General features: G+C 45.7%; 1 protein-coding gene across 3 annotated transcripts; it reads right to left on the bottom strand.

Annotated features, from left to right (window-relative positions):
• Window positions 1-3,209: 3,209 nt before the first annotated feature.
• On the bottom strand, window positions 3,210-17,652 carry clip3 (CAP-GLY domain containing linker protein 3). Of its 3 annotated transcripts, XM_044119737.1 has the most exons (15): window positions 16,148-16,622; window positions 14,249-14,343; window positions 10,244-10,606; window positions 8,738-8,877; window positions 7,848-7,941; window positions 7,351-7,512; window positions 7,149-7,267; window positions 6,828-7,064; window positions 6,598-6,733; window positions 6,374-6,517; window positions 6,169-6,300; window positions 5,913-6,036; window positions 5,747-5,814; window positions 5,591-5,663; window positions 3,210-5,362 (listed from the first exon to the last, which is right to left on the bottom strand). In XM_044119737.1, exons 1-15 carry the CDS (start codon window positions 16,360-16,362, stop codon window positions 5,308-5,310), a joined length of 2,157 nt encoding a protein of 718 aa, XP_043975672.1. In that variant the 5' UTR covers window positions 16,363-16,622; the 3' UTR covers window positions 3,210-5,307. The 3 variants fall into 3 exon arrangements, with proteins under 3 accessions (XP_043975672.1, XP_043975674.1, XP_043975673.1); XM_044119739.1 differs by lacking the exons at window positions 14,249-14,343; window positions 16,148-16,622 and adding an exon at window positions 17,494-17,652; XM_044119738.1 differs by lacking the exon at window positions 14,249-14,343 and having other exon boundaries at window positions 16,148-16,309.
• Between the last annotated feature and the right edge of the window lie 21 nt (window positions 17,653-17,673).

Raw genomic sequence — 17,673 nt, 5'->3', positions numbered from 1 at the left:
ACAGAAGAACTTTAAACATGAAGGCAAAGTTTTCAGTTTTGTGATTTTTCTGAGAAAAAAATAAAATCCATCCAACCGTAAAATATGATCCATTGTTTGTTTTTATTCACCTTTTTGTGGGCAGAGAAAAAGGCCGTTTGGCTGCAGAACTTTGCATTCAACTTTTTCCTTCATCCAGGAGCAGAAGACGTTTTCTCCTCCCATCAGCCACTTTAACAGTGGAACGACGTTTCAGTGAAGCTGATAATATCGTGTTCGGATCAGCAAATACTTGTGAAAGCAGCAGAACCTGAACTGTTTAGAGATCTGGGCTTTTTAAGGAAACCAGTGGTAAGCACTAACTATTGGTGCTAACTTTGAGCTTCGCTTACCCCTAATTTTTTCAGATAAACACTTATTTACTTGGCTGTTTTGTAAAACCTGCAGTTGAATAAAGTTCAACATCTGTGTTGACATCTTGTTTACTGACTGTTATGAATTCTTCAGGTAGTTAAAGGTTTATATTCATGTGATCCCACAAAGTGTGCTTTAATTGTGATTTTAGTTTAGGATTTCACTGTTTAGAAATTTTTGGACAATGTCATGCAGTAGCACAAATGCGCCGATAGATGGCAGAAGTGGTACATTATGGGACTGTGTCGAAAAAGCTCCGTCCTTTCCGATGAGAGCTACCAGCGCAACAACACCGTCTCCCCGGTTAAAACAGGTTGGTTCAGAAAGCCGATGGGTCATGAACATGATTATTAACATGACTGAGACATGTTTGGGACATCTTATCCGGGATAAGTAGGATAAAATGTCGAATCTGAATGTCAGCATGATACACGCGAGTGTTAGCTTTAGCCGTGTTCGGCTCTGTGCTGGACGGTTAAACATTCACAGTGTTTTCTGAGCTGGCCGTGTAAAAACATGGTTCTGCTAAGTGTGTCATGACATTTGGACGGCAGCATATTGCTGTCGCGGAGGAAATAAAAAATTCGAGCGCTATCGCGTTATAATGTGATAGTTATCTTGTTTAAATGTGATAGTTATCTTGTTTAAATGTGATAGTTTCAAGTCCAGTAGGTGGCGGTAGTGTGCTTTTCGTGCGATCCTGAACAGAATGGGACTGGACAGAAGGAAACCTCAGTCCGATCCTTTTGTCAGCTATGGCATTGGTCAATAAAGATCTGAACAGAACATGTTCAGCAAATACTTCTGAGCCTCCGTTATGATTGAAGAAGCTTTCTGTTAGGTAAATTGTATATATTATTATCAAATATTTGTTGTTTCGTGTAGCTTTATAGTTTTACCTATATTATGTTCTTGTCTTATATACCTTTATTGTTTTATTTCATCTTAGCCTAAAGAACGTTTCTCTGTTGTATGTTTCCTCAAGAAGGCCTCTCTGAAGAAAAGCAGTGACAACCGTGTTCAACAAGGTTTATCGCTCAGCAGGAACCTCGGCCTGTTAGATCGCTATAAAACTGCCACCATGAAGACGTTCAACTTGCTCTGTTTTACCTTGTGTCTGGAACAGAATAATCATGTGTTTTGTTAGTGATTAACATTTCCGCTGCAACTATGTGATGAAGTGTCCCCCCCCCCCTTGAGAGTTGCAGCGCTTTTGTGACAGGGATTCAGGAAGCAATAAAAAGAGAGGAGAGGACAAATGTGGTTTCAGACCGATAGGAGATCTGTGACTGGAACACATCTCTGTTCGGGCTCCTCACAAGTACAAAGTAATCTAACTCTCTTGTCTTTCTTGTGTTTGTTTAATCTGTCTCAATAGGTATTTAAACCTGACACTTTCATTCCCTAATAATTGGCTTTTAGCCATTTACCGAATCGAAAAATACAACCAGAAGCCAACTTCAGCCCGGTTCAGGCTGAAGCCAACTTCAGCCAGAGGATCGGACTCACGTTTCCTTCTGTTTAGGATCCTGCTCAGAGTGCGAATACTAGTGATGGTTTATCTCCATGTTTAGATCGAGCATGAAGGGAAACTAGACCAACTTCTGTTAGCCACTGTGCTAGCCTTCTTTATGCCTGCAGGAAAAGCACACTACCGCCACCTCCTGGACATAAATAACAAGATAATTATCACGTTATAACGTGTTAGCGTTCGATTTTTTTTGTCCTCCGTGACAGCAATATGCTGCCATTTATGTCCTCAGTGTATTTGGTTTATGTTATTTTGTGTTGTCACTATAGTATTTAGATTATTAGCACTCGATTAGCTGCTCTGGGAATTTTCTCAGATGGTTGATAAATGATGTTCATGCTTGATATAGCTGTCTATAATGTATATTAATTCACAAGGTAAATTCCTGATCTAACATCAAGCTGATGTTGTGCTGTAGATGAACTAGTATGAGTGTGATTGTTTGAGAACAATAATTTTACAAAGTTGTATAATGACTTTATTAATACAACGTGGAATAAATTCAGATGAGAGCTACCATTGTTGCTCACTCTTTTCTCCTGTTAAAACTGGATTTTTATCCTGTCCCGTCACCTGGGACCTGCAACATTCATGCTCTTATTTTGAAGTGGGTGAGGCCTGTTCACACACCAGTTCTGTTTCCTCCCATGTTTTATTTTTTATCCAATAACTAATAAGAAACATACAGGAACAAAACCAAAAATAGCAGAGAACAAGACATAAATACAATATCTAAAAAAAACTTAGTTAAATTGGTGCTTGACGGTCGTAGTCTTTCAAGGGCAAATATAATCCCTTTGGGATTGATCAAGTATAATTGGTTGACTAGTATAAACTTGTTTTTAATGGCTTTATGTGGAGTCCTACATATAGTTGAAAATAAAATAAAAAATCTGAAAATTGGTTTTATGTGGCAGGTTTTTGTATATATTTACTTTAAATAAAGAAGTTAACACATCAAAGTTCTGTCACTAAAGTCCCATTCTTCTGTTCCAAGTGAAGCATATTCATTTAATAATGTAATTTTCAAAAAATTTCCATGAAAAAGTTTGCCATATCTTCCAGAATTATTTTTTCTAACACATGGTTGGAGTTAGCACTGTAGCGTTAGCTTTCCATAAATACTGTGTTGGTGACTCGCTGTAGTGTTAGCAGGATTAATGTTTAAGATTAGTGCTGTGAGGTTAGCATGGCTAATGTTTTAGCTACCACTGATAGAAACGATTCGGCCTTTAAATAGTGATTTTAGCTGAAACATGGTGGTAAGGACCAGCAGACACACAAACACTAGAAAAACATCAAATCTTTATTATATTGATAGTTATTAATATTTGAAGCATTTTCATGCTGATGAGAGGAAGATACAGTCTGAAAATGCAACAATCAGAAAATACTGAGGGAGGTTACAGACAGAGAGCATGCAGTGAGTTTATCCAACTGGTCCGACCCGACCCACTCACACTGGCTGGAACCGAACACACGACCCATAAAATACCAAAACAAAAGGGACACTTAGTGAAGTTATCAAAATATAGACTATACACTGTAGATCATTAAGACTCAATGAAACAACCAGAGCTGAGTTAGTTCCTGTAAGAATGACAGAACCAGAACAGAACCAGTGGTTCTGACCGTTCTAGCTTTACTTTCCTGCTGGTTCAGTTTCAATATTTACAGAGATGTTAAAACTGAATCCATCACTGGAAGGTTTTTAAAACATCAGAGACAAATGAAACTGTTGGATGAAAATGTTGAAATGAGCATTTTTAAAACCAGACAGCAAGGAAGTTAGCAGGTGGTAGTTACAGAACCGAACCAGTTAAAACCAGTGAGAACTAGTCAAAACCAGTCAGAACGGGTCAAAACCAGTCAGAACGGGTCAAAACCAGTGAGAACTAGTCAAAACCAGTCAGAACGGGTCAAAACCAGTGAGAACCAGTCTAAACCAGTTATAAGCTCCAAATAAACAGTTATGCTAAGAATTCAGGCTAAATGGGGATTATAGTGACACCTGGTGGCCAAATCAGGGAAAGTCCACGTTTACAAAGTTGACAGTGAAGTGACTTCACTGCGACACATTGACCGAACTGTAACTCCACATTTACGGTACAAAGACAAACTTCCACCAGCACTGTGGCCCACAAACGGCGATGCTTAGCTGAGACGACAGAGTTAGCAGATCCAGAGTCTGTGGAGCGCTAGCTTTTACACCGCTAGCAACAAAAGCTGCTTCTGGAGAAACATCTGATTTGGGTGGAATAGAAACAGGAAAACTCTGCAGTGTGGATCAACTTCAGGTTCTAAAGGTCTGGTGAGGATCAAAAGAACCAAGGAAAAGCAGTGAGTCGTCTGCATGCGATGAGATCTGAGACCAGAGCTTCAGTTATGCAGGAAAAAGTCTGAGCCCAAATGTTCAAGGAGTGTTGGTGGAATAAAAACTGACAGTTTGTGTGCAGCTGCTCTTTGCATCCATCAACCCAAAGCTGATATTTTTCCAGTCGGCAGCGTTTCACTGCCCGTTGTCTCATTTTGAGTTAAATCCTGCAGTTGATCCAGTTTGAAGGTTTCTGGTGGGAGAAGCCTGATCATTTTCAGTTCAGACGTGATTTTAGAATTAAATTAGCTTCATGAGCCACTAAGGAAATTAAAGGGATGGGGGGATTAGATGAAACAGAACTAAAATGAAGCATTTCATTGAGAACCTTCTGGTATTTACTGAGAGCTGATATGAATATCTTATTATAAAGCAGCATAATTGTAATTTTGCCAAACATTCTGAAATATAAAAACAAGCATAAATAAAAGGTTGCAGGTGGATCAAACGCTGCATTTTGTGTTTTATTCTGACCGTCTTTAAGAGTCTAAAATAATTTTGATCATGAAATGATTTTCTATTGTTTAGTGTTGTTTGTGTGAAACTTGTTGGTTTGTCGAGGATTTAGAAGAATTTATCTGTAAAATCCAAACGGAGCGGTGCAGATGATCGACCCTGTTTCCTGGTTAAACATGGAGGACATTAGAGAAACACATGGTGGGTAAACAAAGTTCTGTATCTCACCCAATCAGCAGCCGGCTGGGTCTGACATCATCACCGCACAACAGAAACCCGTCCAGAACCAGGCTCTGGTTCTGAACTGTCGGATCAAAGCGATCCTCCCAGCTGATTGCAGTGAAACAGAACGGATCGTTCTGGACACTAGGTGGCGCAAGAGAGGCAGGGTGGATTTCAGAGCATTAGCTTGGACTCGGTTAATCAGATACAAGGCACTATAGATTTTGCTATAGAACGGCTAAACCAGGAGAAGAAGAAGACAGTGGGCGGGGCTTCACCACCAGGCGTTCAGGGACAGAACGATGGAGAGATCGTAGAGATGGAGCGGTGGTTAGGACTGCATCTCAGCACGGAGCATCCATGGAAACCAGCAGCAGAACAGCAACCTGCAGCAGAGAGAGGAGAGGTTCTAGTGCATCCATCCGGGTTCAGCGGTAACGACAGAACCCGGTCCATAAACACATAACTTCAAAACCACTTCCATCTCAAATTAAAGCTGTCAGGAGTCCATCTGCACCAAACAGCTGGATCCGACCAAACCGAAACGGTTCTGAGACGATAAGCTGCTGACCCAGAAATGACCTTTGACCCATGCTGGCCAGGCTGCTTCTCACCTGGATATGGAGCTCTCGGAGGTCAGATCTTTCGGAGATCGCATGGTGTGGAAGTTCCTTTTTGGCTGTGACACTGCAGGGAAACAAACGGGTCAGGTTCTGTTCGCCGAGTCGGACCAGAACTTTTCTGTTTCTAGCGATCTGAGCAGAACTTACTGGACACTTGATGAACCTTCTTCACCATGGAGCCATCGTTCTGGGAGCCTTCTTTAGGTCCTCCAATCCTGAACAACCAACAACGACCCAAATGTCACTTTCACGCTCCAGAACCAGGCCTGCCTTATTACAACAAGCAACACTGAGTTCTGTCAGGCAGTCCTACCTCTGGACCCGGGAGGGCGGAGCAAACACTCCATATTTGGGCAGGCAGCTGAAGTATCGGACCCCGAACACCGAGCCGTCGTGTTTCCCAGTGGGCTGGTCCAACTCTACACCAAACCAGAACCCTGAGGGACGCCAGAGAGAGATCGGGTCAGAACAGAACATCGCCTCCTCTTCACTTCATCTGGACCTCTGTTTCGATGTACTGGTTGGTCCAGACTACAGAACTGACCGGAGCTTCCAGAACCAGAACTGACCTGGAGCAAAGTCTGTCTTCCCGTAGAAGCGAACGATGCCGAGTTTCTGACCTGCCACCAGAACCTGATCCCCCACCTCCACGTTTGTCCCCTCCGGGTCCAGACTAGCCACAGATGTCTTCTTCTTTTGGGCTGAAAACAAACCAACCAGCTCAGTCAGCTCTCCACCAGAACCAGAACCCAGTCAGACCTGCTGCTCCCTCACCTTTCTCCTTCTCCTTCTTGTCCTTCTTGGTCCTCCCAGCCAGGCGGGAGGCCAGGTCCATGCGGGGGGTTCTGGGAGTGGAGGTGACCGAGGACGGAGTCGGATCCACAGCTTTGGAAATCTTTGAAACCGGAGCAAAAATACCTGAAGGTCCAAACAGACAAATGCATGATGAGTGCTGGTCCATTAGAACCAGAACCGGGTCCAGGAAGCACGCTGCTTACCAAGCTTCGGAGGACAGATGAAGTAGCGGACTCCGCCCACGCTGCCGTCGTTCTTCCCCTCTGGCTCGTCCAGCTCCACCCCGACCCACTGACCGCTGGCGAACTCCGTGGTTCCACAGAACCGCAGGGTTCCGGCCTGAGGGGGAGACAAAAAGGTTCTGGAATGAGTGGACCTCAACGTGGCTGATGGAGGAGGAAATAAGGAGCCAGAGGAACCAGTGTGGGACTACCTTCAGGTCGTCCAGAACCACACGGTCACCCAGCTTCAGCCCCAGCGCCGCCAGCATCAGGTTTCCAGGAATGTTGTCGTAGTTGGGCAGCGTGGCCTTGGGGAGGTTACAGCTGAGCGGCACGGCGTCCAGCAGCAGCTGCTTCAGGTCTTTGGCCACCATGGCCGCCTCGGCTTTGTCCAGGCTCATGTCCATCGGGTCCGGAACCACCTCAGCTGGAACCTGGCCCTTATCATTCTGCAGAAACAAACCTCCGGTCTGAGCAGCAGCTCTGCAGGAAGCCGCTGGTCATCAAGCACAGGAAGGTGAGGCAGTTCTCACCCTGACGGTGGGGTTGGCTCCGTGCTCCAGCAGACATTTCACTGCACTCAGGCAGAGGTTGGAGGCGGCGATGTGGAGCGCTGTGCCGTAGTGGAAGTCACTGCATGTGGAGTTCAGCACTGAGGAGAGAAGAAGAAGAAGCTGGCCTCTTCTCCTGGACTATGTGGGTGAGTAATAATCTCATGGAACGACTCACACTCACCTCTGGGTTTGGCGGCTTTGAGCAGGACTCGGATCAGCTCTGGGACGTCAAAGTAGGCAGCGTAGTGCAGCGCGTTCATGTTGGTCCACCGGCTCCGCAGACTGACATCGGCGCCCAACGACATCAGCTGACTGGTGAGCCGCAGCGCCGCCGCTGGGTCGCCTGGACACAGGGAGGTCCAAACTGAAAGCTGCTTTGGTGGAGGACCGCCACCACCTGGGGGAAGCTTTTACTCACATTACTGCACAAACATGGTCCTAACATTGGATTGTTACCTGTGTCTGGTTTGCTTCATGATCATGTTATCTACTCTGAGGACTTGGATCTGTTTCTGATCTTCTGTGACTGGAGGTGAGGATCAGACCTGAAACACCAGATCCTCCTGAAACTCTTAACGCCTCTGGCCTCCAGGAACCTGTGGCGATCATTCTGGGTCTCTGCCAGCAGTCTTTTTGTTACCACAGAAGAAGAACAATGAAGGTTGAAGAATCACTCACCGACTCCATGAGCTCCGGCCTTACAGCTGTAGTGAAGCAGCGTCATGTCGGTCAAACCGTCTCGGTCGTTCACATGGCAACCGCGTTTCAGGATCTGGGAGACACAAACACTGAGTTAGTTGCGTCCTGCTGACTGAGAGGACACCTGAAGACACCCGGCATTCACAATAACTGAAACTAGGAAAGGTCAGTGTCCATCCTGATCCCGACTGACTCCCATCCAACTGGAGAAGCAGCAGATCCCTGAGCTCCTTCCTGTCTCTGAAGGGCCGACACCCAGGGAGCAACAGGTGAACTTCATCGCCACCAAAACATGACGGCGGCGTAAATCGCCCTCTCGAGTTGCTTCTCTCCAAGAAATTTGTTTGGTTGTAAAATTTGCAGGAATCTTGACATTCGACAAATTCAAAATTTGACAAATCTACAAAAGATTATCAAAGACTACAAAAGTCATGCTAAGTCATGTTCTGTCCTGCTGAGTCGTAGTTGGGTCTGGTGAGGTCCAGCTTCTCTGCAGTTCCCTCAAAACTTGTCCTGGCTGCTCATCAACAGAACTTCGGTTCTGTTCCAGAGCCAGCTGACTCTGGGAGGAGAAACTCATTCAGGATCTTGTCATTTTAAATAAAAGTTTTCACACCTTCCCTTTCTGCTCTAACAGCCCATTCAGACAAAAAGTACCAAAATCAGAGCATGTCAGTTCTGATTTGAGAAGTGAGGATGTTCTGGTTTTTACTCCGAATCCAGGACGGCTTAACTCACAAATTCACTTCTTGATGTTATTTCATTTTATTACAGTGAATCAAAGACGGATGGTGTTTCAGTCTTTTACCTGCCATGTTAAACTGAGCTGGCCGGGCTTAACTCCTGCGGTTCTGACGGTTTGTCCTCACCTCGTTTCCGATCACGTCAATCTGGTGCTGCACCTGCGGGACCCACTGGCGGACGATAGCAAACAGCTCGGGGATGGAGGTCCGCGGGTCAGCCAGGATCTCCTGACACGCCGGGTCGTTTGGGTCAAAGAAGGTGAAGGCTGCAGAGTTAATAGAGGGAGGAGACAGAATCAGAACCGTGAGACTGGATCGGGAGACCGGATCAGAACCACTAAAGCCTCTGAAAGAGTCGGTAGCCTAAGGAGCTCCAGGCGGTGGATCATGATGGTGTGGTTCAGTTGGACTGAAGCTGCTGCTCTCCCTGCTTCACACTAAAGACCAGAGGAGCAACTGGAACATAAAGCATCGACATTTCCCTCGTTGAGGTGACTGCTGTCTCGCTAGCTGTTAGCCTGTTGCTAACAGAAGCAACTCCAGCTCCTCTTCTGTCTTTTGTTTGGAACAATTTTGGTTTTCCTGAAGGAACATTAAAGGTGACCTAGTGATGGACGATACATAAGAACTTCAGAAAGAATCGTTAAAATGGCCGATGGCAGGAAATGTATTTGCACATTGGGCTACTTCACCATCATGGCGTACGCTATCAATATTACCTGGGAAACGGGGAAGCCTGGTTTACAGTTCACGCATTAATAACTGAGCAAGACACTGTCTGCATCTTCTTCACTGGCCTTCCTGGTAATCAGAACCTGGAGGTCTGTAACTCGTCACCTTCCAGTCCAGTCAGACGTTTTGTTAGGGGCTCTTGCAGAGCAGGTTCATCTGTACCAGCATTTATCCAATCACTTCCATTTTCAGACAATACTGCGCCAACATCAACTATGAAAGCTCAATGCAAACGTTCAAAAGCCTTGAATGTTTCCCTGGCAACCAGGCATAGAAAGCCCAGTTGTGGCAAAATCTGTAAAAATGCAGCATAAATTAGATTATTGTAGTAATTTAAAAATCTCATCTTGTGAGTTTGAGCCACCGCTGCACCAACAAATGATGACAGCACTCATGACGGCAGCACGCCGTCTGGTGACATCACCTCCTGGAGTCTAGGACGAAGGTTAGGTAGCTCGCCACACCATCAGTCATCAGCCAATCATAACTCTGATAACATCTGATGGAAATACGCCAAACGTTAATCAACATTATGATGTGTAGTGATTTTGTACTTGACAGTTATTGACTGTGTTTCTATGACTTTGTTGCTGAAATGTGCCATACAAATAAACTTGATTGGTTGATTGATTGATGGCTGCAGTACCCTGCAGGACAGTGTGGGGGCAGTAGTGATGAGTTTTTTACAGAACCAGGATTCCTTTGGTTCTGGTACTTGGTACTGGTTCAGACTCAGAACCAACCAGGTTCATGATTGGTTAATATTTTGACTCTGTGGTGTCTACCGGGTCGGCCCAATCAATAAATCAGGGTCAGAACTATCAGTGGATCAGAACCAGTCGTCTTCCTGGCCCAGTAGGTCTTCAGTATTGTGTGCTGGTTTAAGGAGGTCCGACGTACCATAGTCTTTGGGCAGCGGTGCCTGGGCCGACGGGTGGACCATGGCCCGGCGGGCCGGCTCCTGAACCGGACTCTGGTTCTCAGGAACCGGCTCAGCCGCTGGTTCAGCCAGAGGAGCCTCCTCTTCCTCCTGCTCCTCTCGCTCCTCACGCTCTTCCTCCTGCTCCTCCTCGTTCTCTACCTCTGTCCTCTCCTCCTCTAGCTCATATTCCTCCTCTTCCTCATCCTCCTCTTCCTCGGTCAGCTCCTCGTCCTCCTCCCGCTGGACCCGGGCCTCCTCCTGCTCCTCGTGGTCCTGCCTCTCCTTCTCCTGCTCCTGCATGTTTTCCTCTTTAGTCATGATGAGAGGTGCTGCAGCCGGGCCTGGTGAAGACACAGAGCATGCACAGCATTCAGCCCCTTTACTCTGACACCCCTAATGAAACCCATGTGTCTGATATCTGGTTCTGGTTCCAGAGGTTTTTCAGAGAACCAGCATCATGTAGATGCTAGCAGTGAAGCTAACCTTTTGCTTTGTGTATTTACCTATTTTTTTTTCACCTTTATCTGTGCAGGTGGATTCACTGATATCCAAGATCAACAAAAATACAAGCACTTTGAACGGCCATGTTGCTCAAAATGTGCTATATAAATAAAGTTACCTCACAAGTAATGAAGAACTTCAATGTTTTAGCTTCTTTGCTAACTTTAGCGCATTTAGCTTCCTCTAATTTTTTTTCTAGTAATTTCTAAAGTGCTAATATATTTGTTTTCTAAACTGTCAGTTGAGTAAAGCTCAACATCTGTGTTGAAGTTTTCCAGTAGTTAGACATTTAGATGCTCTTATTTTGAAATGACTGTTTACAGACCGTTTCCTCACGTTCTCCAACAGTGAAGCAAATGACATTTATTCTTTACCCGGAATGCATTGCTGTAGAACAGTAAACAGTTTAACATCTCCTGATGTCCTAACCAAAGCCACACTGTTCCAAAGAATCACTTCCTGAAGCACAAAGTGTACGGGAAGGGTCAAAGGTCATCTCCAAACAGCTGCCAATCTTCCCAGGAGTGGACGTCCCGGCAGAGGTCAGAACAGGAAGCTCAGAGAAATGACCTCCATCACTGTGTCTGCAGACCTCCACCAGCAGGTCAAAGGTTAAAGATTATGTTTGGAAGAACCTGAACAAATCAGATCAGAACAAACTCATAGTGCATAAACACACAGTGGAGGAATGATAGTTTGTCCCATCAGAACCGGGTCAGAGAACCAGGCTGGTTCTGGTTCTGACCCAGATCAGGGCTGAGATCCAGTTTGTATTTGCAGAGACAGAAGAAGCAGCCGGCGCCGTCCACCTCCCCTGGGACGTGTTCGAAGTTCTGCCGGAGGTGGGAGTTAAAGCTCCGTCTCACAGGGGATTCCGCCAGACGTTCCCAGCAGACCCTCACAACACGTTTGGGCTGCCAGGTCTGACCGGCATCCTCCCCCACCAGTGGAGCCAACTCACCACCAGGTAGTGGTCAGTGGACAGAACCTCTCCTCACCCGAGTGTCCAAGACATACGGCTGCAGATCCGACGAAATGATGACAAAGTCGATCATCGAACTACGGCCTAGGGTGTCCTGGTGCCAAGTGCACATATGGACACCCTTATGCTTGAACATGGTGTTCGTTATGGACAATCCATGACGAGCACAGAAGTCCAACAACAGAACACCATTCGAGTTCAGATCGGGGGGCCGTTCCTCCCAACCACGCCCCTCCAGGCCTCACTGTCATTGCCCACGTGAGCGTTGAAGTCCCCCAGCAGAACAAGGGAGTCCCCAGGTGGAGCACTCTCCAGTACCCCCTCTAGGGACTCCAAAAAGGGTGGGTAACCTGAACTGTCGTTCGGCCTGTAAGCACAAACGACAGTCAGGACCCGTCCCCCCACCCGTAGGCGGAGGGAGGCTACCCTCTCGTTCACCAGGGTAAACCCCAACGTACAGGCAACGAGATGGGGAGCAACAAGTATGCCCACTCCTGCCCGACGCCTCTCACCTTGGGCAACTCCAGAGTGGAAGTATGTCCAGCCCCTCTCAAGGAGACTGGTTCCAGAACCAGAGCCATGCGTCCAGGTGAGACCGACTATTTCTAGCCGGAACCTCTCAGCCTCACACACACTAGCTCCGGCTCCTTCCCCACCAGAGAGGTGACATTCCACGTCCCAAGAGCTTCTGCAACCGGGGGTCGGACCGCCAGGGCCCCCTCCCTCGGCCACCACCCAACACACATCACAATACTTCACCTTCATCACAGTACTTCTGCACTAATGTAAAGGTTAAACATGTTTATGCTTTCTTGTCATAAGTGGAGTTTTGTTAGTTTGATCTGTTTCTTTAACAGTTTGACTAAAATAGATGTTTGTCCCTCTTGGTGACTTTGCCTGTTTGCAGCATCTGTGATGCCATTTCTGTTTTTGCGACAGGAAGTTGGCCTCTTTTCAGAGAGCTGCTACTTTCAGCTCCCAAAATCTTTTTTTTCTCAGATTTCTTATCATCTGCAGCCTCATATATTTACCCTCTCACGGGTGGTGGGCCCATGGGAGGGGGTGCCCATGTTTCCTCTTCGGGCTGGGCCCAGCCGGGCTCCATGGGTAAAAGCCCGGCCACCGGGCGCTCGCCATCGTGCCCCCCCTCCAGGCCTGGCTCCAGAGTGGGGCCCCGGTGACCCGCGTCCGGGTGAGGGAACGCCAAGTCCAAAGTTTTTATTCATCATCAGGGTCTTCAGGCTGCACTTTGTCTGGTCCCTCACCTGGACCTGTCTGCCTTAGTGACCCCACCAGGGGCATGAAGCCCCAGACAGCAGAGCTCCCAGGATCATTGGGGCCTCAAACCCTCCACCACCATAAGGTGGCAGCACAAGGAGAGTGTAAATAAATCCAGTCATGTCGCACAACATTTTATTCAATACTTTACACCCACTATGTCACTAAAAAGAGTCGGTCTGGTAAAGTTTTTAGCAACCATGAGTCAACCCTGACTGGGGCAGCTTACTGTATATATATAACCCTACATACATCATACAGGAGAGGGACACCTTCTCCAGCTCTCATCAGACGTGATAAAGGCTTGGATCCCTCAACTCATATTCTGTCTCCCAACAGGGCCGCTCCAGGCCGGAGCCCGCCGCCCCCCAGGGCCCCCCGAAGCTCCGCCCCTGCTTCCAGCAAGTAAATACTTAAAGCAAAAGACATGAAAAATATTTTATTTACTTTCAATAGGAAGAAACACGTTAACAACAAAAAGTCAGACTGCAGTTTATTATTTGAATCTTGATAAACTGCCTCGTTATGCCTTAAATCAAAACTAGCTCAATTGTTACATTGCTTTCATAGACTTGGCTCTTTTTAGTTGAAAGCAGCAAATATCTAATTATATTTAGCTCTTTAACTCTTGTATTAAGAAGAAGAGACTGAAAGTGGAGCGGCTGAGCGTTAGCGCTAGCCCATAGCAGAGCAGCTACTGCAGAGCAGCTAGCAGGAAAAAAGAAACGATGCCTTTATTTCTTATCATCTTCAGCGTAGAGCCTTTAAAACCACACAATAAAATCTGAATATGTTTCCATCAAATCCCATTGAAGTGAAGTTATAATTTTCCCAGATATTCACCTTCCAGGTTCTCAGCCACCAGGACGGGAAAACCAGAAAAGGGTTCAAAGTAAAGCAGCTTAACAAGTTATAACCTAAATAACACATAACTTGTACTGAGAGCCACTGCAATAAATAAATAAATGTTTATGAGGAACTTTATGAACGAGTCACTCATTAAAACTTGTTTTTATTTATTCTTAATTTTTGTGAAGGTGTAGCAGAGATGAGATCAGTGACTCTGAACCAAATCAGATTTAAACAACATTTGAATCTTAGTTTGACTCCACGGATCTCAACAGTTTATTTGCTGACAAAAACACACAGTTGTTGTATAATTTTGGTCCTGCAGCTTGAACACAGTAAGAACTTTTTAAACCATGTTTCATTTCACTGTCACCTTTCTGAGCCCCCAGAACTGCACTCAGAAATGTCCTTGTTGGTTGTTTCCCCCCAGGAATGAGACGGGTTGAGTCCCTGGAGGTGGCGCTCACCCTGAAAACAGGAAGTGATGCAGTCAGTGCACAAGGTTCTGGACCAGCCAGTAAAATCCTGGGAGATTCTGGTGAGACCAGCAGTGAACCAGTAGCAGCTCAGGAAAAACATCCAGATGAACTTTGACCTGCAGTCTTCTTCTGTGGTTTGTTTTAACCCAGACAGCCAGCAATCCCTTAGGTTTGACCCTAAACTCAGGCAATGCCTCGTTACCATGGAGACGCACCTGCAGGTGGAACCACAACTGGCCTGTGGCCCGCCTGGCTGGGGCGGTTCTGATCCGAACCAGCACCTGAAGAGTCTCACAGAACCAGGACTCCACTGAGGTCGAGCGAGAGAGGATGGAGGTTTCCATGGCAACCTGAGACCAGATCCTTGCCTGGGTCTATGACCTCAGTTGGAGTCAAACCCGTTTCTGATGGAGTCAAATCGGACTTCTCTCAACCTAAAGGGCATTATTATGAAAAATAATCCTTTTGACTTCATATGGTGTCATATTGCTGTTGCCTCATCAAAATCTTCATCTGCAGAGTTCCGAAGGGAAAATGGCTCCCAGTTGAAGAAATGACAGGAAGTGATGCGTTGTCTGCTGCCGTCATCAGAGAAACTTTAAAAGCATCTTCTGGATCCAACATGGAGGAAAGTTTCTGCTGAATCAGCTCCTCCATGTTTCTGCTGCTAAAGTTTAACGTGTTCAGTTTGAAAAAGAACATTTAGATCCAATGACGGCGCCGCTAGCTAAAATGTTAGCTAAAGCTAATGCTAAGATGCTACAACAACACAGTACTTATTGAGTTTATTATATCAGCTGTTGAAAGACTAAACCTTTGAGAACCAATGAATATTTTCATGTTTCTTTATGTTTAGCAGACAGCAGCCACCTGCAGGGGGCGCCCTCTTCCCATTGGCTGCATGTTCTTGGCGCTCAAAGGCCATGCCGCCCTGGGCAGAGAGCCACCCTGTCAACACCTGGAGAGTTTTTGTTCTCACCAGAACCTTTCCTGGGTTTTGAATGGGACTGGTTTGTCACAGTCTGGAAAGGTCCAGTTCTGTGTTTGGTACCAGTTTGGTACAGGGTCGAAGGTCAAAGGCCCATAATCAGCTGAACACATTTCACCCGCACCTTCATGTTTTCAGACTGATTCTACTGGGTTTCACTCCGTCTGGACCGGTTTGCTGACCTTGGACTGAACTGGAACCGGACAGAACCTGGTCCGGTTCGGAACTAGCAGCGGAGTGAAACATGCCAGGGTTGGTTCTGGTTCTAACAGGGTAATTCTATCTGCGACCGAACTGAGGCGGCCATGGTATCTTTCTCCTCCTCCTCCTCCTCCATTTTACATCCAACCCAAACAGCGCAAAAACAGGCGCAGACTGAGGCAGACAGAGCGCCAAACCGCTCCATCTCCACCCGAACGCCGCTCTAACGAGCCCGAACCGCAACAACAGCAGGCCGGACCCGCAGGAGCCTCGGTTTGCGAATTTTGCATCAATGTGCGCATTAAAGAGAGAAACGCCCCGCAGCGGAACTACAACATGCGCACATTGCGCAGCTGCTTGAAAAGCCCGCAGAGCCCAAAGCGGAGGCAGGATGTTCGGTTCGGACGGAGATCCGGTCCTAATTGCTGCTGTTGATGCTGCAGCGGAACAACAGGGCGACTCTGCCTTCATCCTCCCTCCTCCTCATCATCATCACCTCCATCTTCACGGACCAGCACGAACCGTCCTGTACCGAGCGGTACCGGCCCAGTCATGGACCGAACCAAACTGTGAGCGCCCAGAACCGCGCAGGTCGGAGTCTCACCTGGAAACAAGCCGCTGGATGAAGCTGAAGATGTTGATGATGATGAAGATCCGCTCCGCTGCTGATGCGCCACAAACAACCGTGACGCTCCGCTGCTGCGCGCGCAGCCTTTCCCCCACCCCCGTCTCTCTCTCTCTCTCTCTGTCTCTCTCTCTCTCTCTCTCTCTCTCTCTCTCTCTCTCTCTCTCACATGAAATGGATGCAGAAACTTTCATCTCTAGTACTTTTATTTCATTTAATTTTATTTTTATTTAATTCGCTCAATTATAAACCTGAATCTGATGCAACAAATAAAATAAATTATGAATAAAAAGGAGCAGAAGGAAGTATAAACTTATAATATTTGCCTTCTGTTAATATAAAGACAAAATTAGTTATTCTGCTCCAATTATTAGACATTAATAAATCAATAAATAACAGAAGAGGTGATTCCATGTCCTTGGATATTCAGATTTTGTCTCGTTGAATCTTTAACTGAAATGTTTTTATTTCTGCTCCTTTTAAGTTATATTTGCTCCTTTTTTATCAATATGTTTTTAATATTGTTTGATTTAAAATGTTTATGCATTTGGTACATACATTTGAAAATATCTTATTATATGAATTTATAAAGTTTGAATACGTTTAAGTGTATAAAAGTTTTGATGTTGCACTAATGACTAACAGAATTATTATTTTTTTATTGCAGAAAATAATAAAAGTTGTTGAAGCCAAACATGATTAGAGTTAAACTGCTAACGCTAAACTAGCTTTAACTTCTTCACAGTCACCTTGTGGCTGTCCTGCTATACAGATTTTATGCTAGCATCTTTTTCTCAAAAATGATGATGCATAAAAGTCTTTACAGGTTAATATGCTAATGTTAGCATGGGCTCATGGGTCCAACATAAAACTGCAGAGCCTTTAATATTTTTGTCCATGATGGTGGATCTGACTAATAATTGGCTGTCTTTCAAGTGCAGCCCTTCAGCATGTTTGTACAAATGCTAACGAGTGCTAACCCAGCCTGCTAACTTTCATGTAGCATTAACTTTAGTCAGCCATGTGGACACTGGTGTGTTAGAATCATGGCACAAAACCATTAAAAGGCAAAAATATTTGCACTGTTGCTTTTTTCTAAACAAACCAAGGAAGTAGAGTGAAGCTGCTGGGTAACAATGTTAGCAACCAACAATAAGAACAGGCTACGCATTTTGTCATTTTTCTTCAAGCTATTGGTTACATTTAGTTAGAGGATTGTTTTGCTCTTTGATGAGTTGATAGCATAGGAAAAACATGAGGATTGGATTCATTTTAAAATTCTTATGTTTGTTTTTAAATCATTGCATAATCTTGCCCCGGCTTACCTCACTGAGCTTCTCCATCCTTTTTGTTCTCGGTACCTCCAAGAGCAGCTGATCTGCTGACCTGAGAGACTGATGGGGTATGTGGGGATGAAGAAGCTCAGTGAGGTAAGCCGGGGCAAGATTATGCAATGATTTAAAAACAAACATAAGAATTTTAAAATGAATCCAATCCTCATGTTT

This window comes from Gambusia affinis, linkage group LG06, assembly GCF_019740435.1.
Source record: "Gambusia affinis linkage group LG06, SWU_Gaff_1.0, whole genome shotgun sequence".
NCBI classification, from domain to species: Eukaryota; Metazoa; Chordata; class Actinopteri; order Cyprinodontiformes; family Poeciliidae; genus Gambusia; species Gambusia affinis.
The sequence above is the reverse complement of the archived record's forward strand: the minus strand, read 5'-3'. Positions and strand labels throughout refer to the sequence as shown.